Source organism: Manihot esculenta, chromosome 3 (genome assembly GCF_001659605.2).
Source record: "Manihot esculenta cultivar AM560-2 chromosome 3, M.esculenta_v8, whole genome shotgun sequence".
Lineage (NCBI taxonomy): Eukaryota > Viridiplantae > Streptophyta > Magnoliopsida > Malpighiales > Euphorbiaceae > Manihot > Manihot esculenta.
In genome coordinates, this window is record NC_035163.2 from 30,750,905 (window position 1) to 30,756,945 (window position 6,041).

General features: G+C 34.2%; 1 protein-coding gene across 3 annotated transcripts; it reads left to right on the forward strand.

Annotated features, from left to right (window-relative positions):
• Positions 1 to 1,103: 1,103 nt before the first annotated feature.
• LOC110611862 (probable protein phosphatase 2C 35) lies at positions 1,104 to 5,302 on the forward strand. Of its 3 annotated transcripts, none has more exons than XR_002487397.2 (4): positions 1,107 to 2,795; positions 3,322 to 3,453; positions 4,295 to 4,485; positions 4,745 to 5,302. XR_002487397.2 is itself a non-coding variant. In XM_021752391.2 (4 exons), exons 1-4 carry the CDS (start codon positions 1,884 to 1,886, stop codon positions 4,754 to 4,756), a joined length of 1,266 nt encoding a protein of 421 aa, XP_021608083.1. In that variant the 5' UTR covers positions 1,111 to 1,883; the 3' UTR covers positions 4,757 to 5,302. The 3 variants fall into 3 exon arrangements, 2 of the variants coding, with proteins under 2 accessions (XP_043811100.1, XP_021608083.1); XM_021752391.2 differs by having other exon boundaries at positions 1,111 to 2,795; positions 4,276 to 4,485; XM_043955165.1 differs by lacking the exon at positions 3,322 to 3,453 and having other exon boundaries at positions 1,104 to 2,795; positions 4,276 to 4,485.
• The last annotated feature ends 739 nt before the right edge of the window (positions 5,303 to 6,041 follow it).

Sequence of the window (6,041 nt, forward strand, 5' to 3'; positions counted from 1 at the left end):
AAAAAAATAAATTTAAGAACTGAATAATAAAATACTTAATAAAAAATTAATTAAGGGAGTCATTAATATATTTTTTAAAATATTATAAATATTTTAATATATTTTTTAAAAATTGAGTGAATTTCTTATATTATAAAAATTAAATAATAATTTTTTTAAAAAAAATTACTAGATAAAAAGATTGCAAGGCTATGATAAAAAAAAGGGTGGGAGTGATGGGGTGATAGAATTCTGATGGGGACTGTGGGGCGGATGTGAGCTTGTGAGTCAGCATCTATTTTGGGCCCTCCTATAAGTGAATTTTTCAGCCAAATCCAAAAGCTTCCTTCTCAAAAAGCACTCTTTAACTCTCCTTTGCTTACCCCACAAAGTCTCTTCTCTATCTATCTATCTATCTATCTCTGATCATGGGGAGGTGGTGACCTCACTTCATGCCATGTATTTGTTGGAAATTGAAATGGTCACTCATACGACTCAATTAAATTTCATCTAAAAGTATGTTTCTTATTGAAGGATATAATTGTCTTATATATTTTTTTAATATTGTACAAACTTTCTTAAAAAAACATTAAAAAATTATTAAAAAGAAAGATAGAAAATTATTTATATGAGGAGAAAGATATAGATAAAATTTTTTAGTAAAATTTAAAATTTATTTCGCCGTGGAAAGTCATAGCAGCAGCAACAATTCCTCAAGAAAATCATGCATGAGTTAAAATTGGATACTTTAATTCAAAACGAAGAAATAAGGGTAGGTAATAATAATAATAATAATGTTATCTAATTATTAAAATAATTTTGCATTAATATACCCTTTTTATTTTTAATTTCATTTTACGTTTTATAAAAAAATTAATTCTTTCAAATTCCTCTCCATATTATATTATTTTAATATTTAATTTCATAATATAAAAAATTTATTAAAAATATTTTAATTTATCTATAATTTTTAACATTTAAAATTTTAGTAATATTTTAATATATTTTTAAAATAAAAATTGATGTTTTTCTGGTCCAAGGTTAGGTAGAAATACAAACAAGAGAAAATCTAAAGAGGGATTAATGCATTCTAATATTGGTGAAACCATTTTAAAATCTAATTGGCGTTGGTTTAATTTTCAGTTGGCTGCTTCTCTGTTTTATGTTTGTTTTCATCAAAGTCGGGTTCCTTTCTCTGTACAAAACAAATTCCACCACTGCACACATCGAATCTCTCTCTTTTGTTCTAAGAAAAGCAAAACCCTCTATCTATCTGCCTCATCACCAAACCCTTTTTCTTGAGGTTTTCATTTGCTTCAATCTTTGGTATTGGTACTCGCTTTCTTCTTGAGCCTTGATCTGGTGCCCCAAAATACCCACATTTCTTTTTCTTTGGAAACCTCATCTGGAAACATCCCCACCGTGTATCTGAGACTTAAAAATGTCTCTAACTTTTGCTGCTTTTTAGTTTTTTGGATTTTTTTTTCAACTTTCTTTAAGGGAAAATTCCTTTCTTCTGTACAGGTTTTGCTATTCTAGAATGATTCTCGTGGAAAACGTTTTCTTGGGTGTAACCCAGATGTCGATTTTCGTCATTCAAGAAGCAATTTTGCTTCTTAAAAACTGAGTTTTCGGGTTGTTTTGCTTCTAGGGTTTTTTTTTGGGGTTCCTTCTGTCTTTCTTCATTCCCTTTCTCTGAAATTGCTTCTCCATAAAATCACTCTTTTAAGAGCTTCATTGTTGAAATCAGAAAATTCCCAGTTGACGCTTTTGTCAATGACTTCATCTCAGCTATTTTACACAATACTCCAATAGTTTCCTGTTTCTATCGGGACATTTTGCAAACGGAAAGTCTGCAGTTCGGAAAATTTTCTCATTTTAGCTCTCGCCTGTCTATCAGAAACATGGGTTGTGTCCACGGCAAGTGTTGCAATCGCCACTCGTCAACATCAGATGGTGATTCAAGAGGCCACCCTGAAGCGGCTTGTGTTGGTAATAAACACGTACTCACTCAGAGAGCGCTGGAGGCTATTTCTGTCCCTTCCCACAACTTAAAATTGCAATACTCTGCTCTGACTCAGCGAGGTTACTATCCAGACTCGCCAGATAAGGAAAATCAAGACAGTTTCTGCATTAGAACTCAAATTCAGGGTAATCCCAGTGTCCATTTCTTTGGTGTATTTGATGGGCATGGTCTATATGGTGCTGAATGTTCAAATTTTGTTAAGGATAGGTTAGTGGAGATATTAGCTAATGATCCCTCGTTGTTGAATGACCCTGTTAAAGCTTATACTTCGGCATTTTCAAGGACAAACTCTGAGTTACATAGTAGTAAAATTGATGATTCGATGAGTGGTACTACTGCAATAACTGTTCTTGTTAATGGAGATAAGATTTATGTTGCCAATGTGGGTGATTCCAGAGCAGTAATTGCTGTTAAAAGGGGGAATAGAATTATAGCTGAGGATTTGTCCAAAGATCAAACCCCCTTTAGGAAAGATGAGTATGAGAGGGTGAAGTCATGTGGGGCAAGAGTTCTGAGTGTTGATCAAGTGGAAGGGTATATGGATCCTAACATACAGACATGGGACGATGAGGAAAGTCAAGGGGGTGATCCTCCACGGTTGTGGGTGCAGAATGGGATGTATCCAGGGACAGCTTTTACAAGAAGCGTAGGGGATAGCACAGCTGAGACAATTGGGGTTATTGCTGATCCAGAGGTTTCCATAGTACAGCTTACGCCCAATCATTTGTTTTTTGTGGTTGCAAGTGATGGAGTTTTTGAGTTCCTCTCGAGCCAAGCAGTTGTTGATATGGTATGCTTTTCTGACCTTTGTGTTTGTGTCTTTCTTTTGTCTGTATGTTATTTCTGTGACTCATCCTTTGATTTTCTAGATTATTGTAGTATTTCTAAGCTATCTAATGGTCTTTTGCTAAAAGTTTATGATTGCCAGCAATTTGGGAACTGGACACAGAAATTTACTTCCTTCTCGATATATGTAACATGAATGTGCCATGTTTATGCCTGTAAAGTTTCTTGAAATAATCAAGTTGCACCTATAATTTATGATCTAAACTCAGGGAGAATGAAGTATGGGTGCAAATCAATTTTTCATCAAGTTTTCCGGACACTTAAATGTCAATTATCAATGACCTTTTTGACTTCCATTTACTGAAATCAAGTGACAATCTATTTATATTCCCATGTTAAAATAAAGGAGTAAAAATTGACTGATGGATTCAACTCTTAAGGATGATATTGATCTTGTATCATTTTCTTCCCCTGTTATCTCTCCTCTTATCCCTGCTATTTTGTTCCATTACAAATGCCTCTCTCTGTAGGTGGCACAATATAACGATCCCCGAGATGCATGTGCAGCCATTGCTGGAGAGTCTTATAAACTCTGGTTGGAGCATGAAAATCGGACAGATGATATTACAATCATTATTGTACACATTAAGAACTCATCTAGTGTAAGTGCTTAAGAGTCTATCCTCTGCATCTAGTAATTTTTGAATTCCTTTTTCAATGCTTTAGATTAAGTTTCATGTCAATTGTCACGCTGAAGTAATTTCTATTGGTTGCATTTTAAGTTTCATATCTATTGGTCGCATTTTAAGTGCAGTATGTCATAAAGAATCTTTCTACAAGGCCAACATATATCTTGGTGGCATCTGATGTTGATAATTGCATATGTTACTTGTCCAAAACTGATATATGGAGTGCTAAATACATAATCCCATGCTAACTAACAGTTAAATAATCCATTTTTCTCCTATGATATGTTCTTTAGTTTATTTTACGAAAGTTTTTTTGTTATGGTCCCGAGACATGGGTCGCGTCATATGGGATGAGGGATAGGGAAGGAGCTCATTTGAGGGAGCTCTAGGAGAGAGTCTCAATCTCACAATTTTGAAAATAAATATGTTTGTTTTATTGCATAAATATAACTCCTTATACAATGGAGGCTCATACAACCATAAGAAATAGAAGTCTTATGCAAGCAATTATTAGATTATAAACTATTAAGATGAGATAATAAAAATCTAATAACAAATAAAGAAGGTAAGATAAAATAACAAACTAGTAGATAAAGATAATTTGTTTGTTATGAATTTGGTCTATGCATTATCTATAATAAATTTTTTTTGGGAGGTTAAATCCATAACTTGGAAGAAAAATGAAGAGAGGGACACTGAGAATTTAGTAAATATTACTTGCACTCTACTTTGGCCACATTTTTGAAGGGGCCCATTGGTTGCTTATGTTTATCTAATTTTAATTTTGATTAATAGCCAGGTGCTGTTGCTACAGATGGAACTGCCCAAGTCAATAGGAATCAAGTGAGTTCAAGGACACGAAGAGAAAGTTCTGGTTTCTCCATTGGCTCTGGGTCTGAAATTTACCGTTCAGCGAGGAGTGAATTCTCAGATCAGCAACTTTCGGTGAATCGAAGTGCAGCTATTGTTGTTCCATCTCCATCACATCAGAGGTCCTCGGAATTGGTGGGTCTTCTAGGCTACCTTAACTTTGTCACCTCTTATATTATTGACTGAGCAAATTCTTTTCCCTTTGTTTAGTGCAGTAATCTTAACATATTGGCATCAACAAGCTGCTCCACATCCTTTGTTTTATATTTATGTAGTTTGCTCAGTGAATTCAATCTGTTTGATACCTATTTCCTGATTGCATCCCATATATAATTTATAGAATGTACTCTTGAGTTATTGATTTATGATTTGACTTGCTTTTGGCTTGTATCAGAGTGGGGGTTAGTGATCCTGCTATTGAAAGTGAAGACAATTTGTTCCCTGCACAAGATGTACTCGCTCCAAGGATCTCCAAGCAGGCCACCTTTTTTCTCACTATTGCTGAAGCACTGCCACTGACTGTTAACTAAACAATGGCTTCAGGAGAACATAATGCTTTCCGTTATGCTGTAACCAAGCAGCTGTTAAATCCGAACACGAGGAACTGGGTTCCCAAAGTTGTTGATATTCCTGGAGGCTGGGAAATGATAGTTGTAAATTTCATTAAGATATATATACTCTCGTTCACACTGTATTTAGGAGGAAGAAATGACATAAAGTTGCTTAGTTTTGGTATCACGCTCAACTATGTGCAATTTTGAATTTCTTATGCCATTTATGATCTTAAATCTCTCCTATATGTCTATTAACAGTAGTATGAGAGTCTTGCAATTGATGCTGCATTTCTTTGATGATAGTTTCTGTAATTTTTAGCATCAAATGTAAATTTTGATATGTATACTGTTTGCTGTTATGTGATGAACCAATGAATGGAAAATTTGTGTTCTCCGTAGTAGTGCTCATGCTTTGTTCAATTACTCGACCATTTTGGTAGTGTCACTGGAGGATGTACTAATTCAACGGTTTTGTTTTGTTTTGTTTTGGATGTTGATGCAATAACTTTGGAGGCATGGGGTTATTTTCATGGCATGTGGCATTCTCATGCTTTTCTTAATCTGCTGTTCTTCCTCTTTTTTTTTTTTTTTTTTTTTTTTTTTTTTTTTTTTTTTTTTTGTATTACATTTAAAAAGCCATTGAATTCCCAAGTGTTGTACATGCCTCATCTCTTGGAGCATGACGAGTCCATGTCTGTCGGCATGCCATTCCTAAGAGTTCGAGTCACCGCTCATGACTTGGTGACATGTTTTGCTGTGACAGACTTTCCCCCACCCGCCCAAATTCATCAATAGGCTCTAATTGATATATCTAATAATTATTAAACTCTTGATTTTTATAAAGTAGGGTTTACGGGTTTTATGTAAAAGTCAGAAATTAAATGATACATTCAACCATTTTCTATTCTTTTCGTTGGTAATGATGTATGAAGCGAGATGATACTTCAACGATTTGTGTACTATATAGCGGTTGGCATATGCTTTGTGCCGCAAGCTACTTGGTTGTAATATCATGGAAGCGCTTGTGGTACTTGAACAGATTTGAATGAATTATACCTACTCAAATTTTATTTTCAACGGAAAAAGGAATTTAAAAAAAAAAAAAAGAATTAATTTGTAGTTTTATCTTTTTCTCCC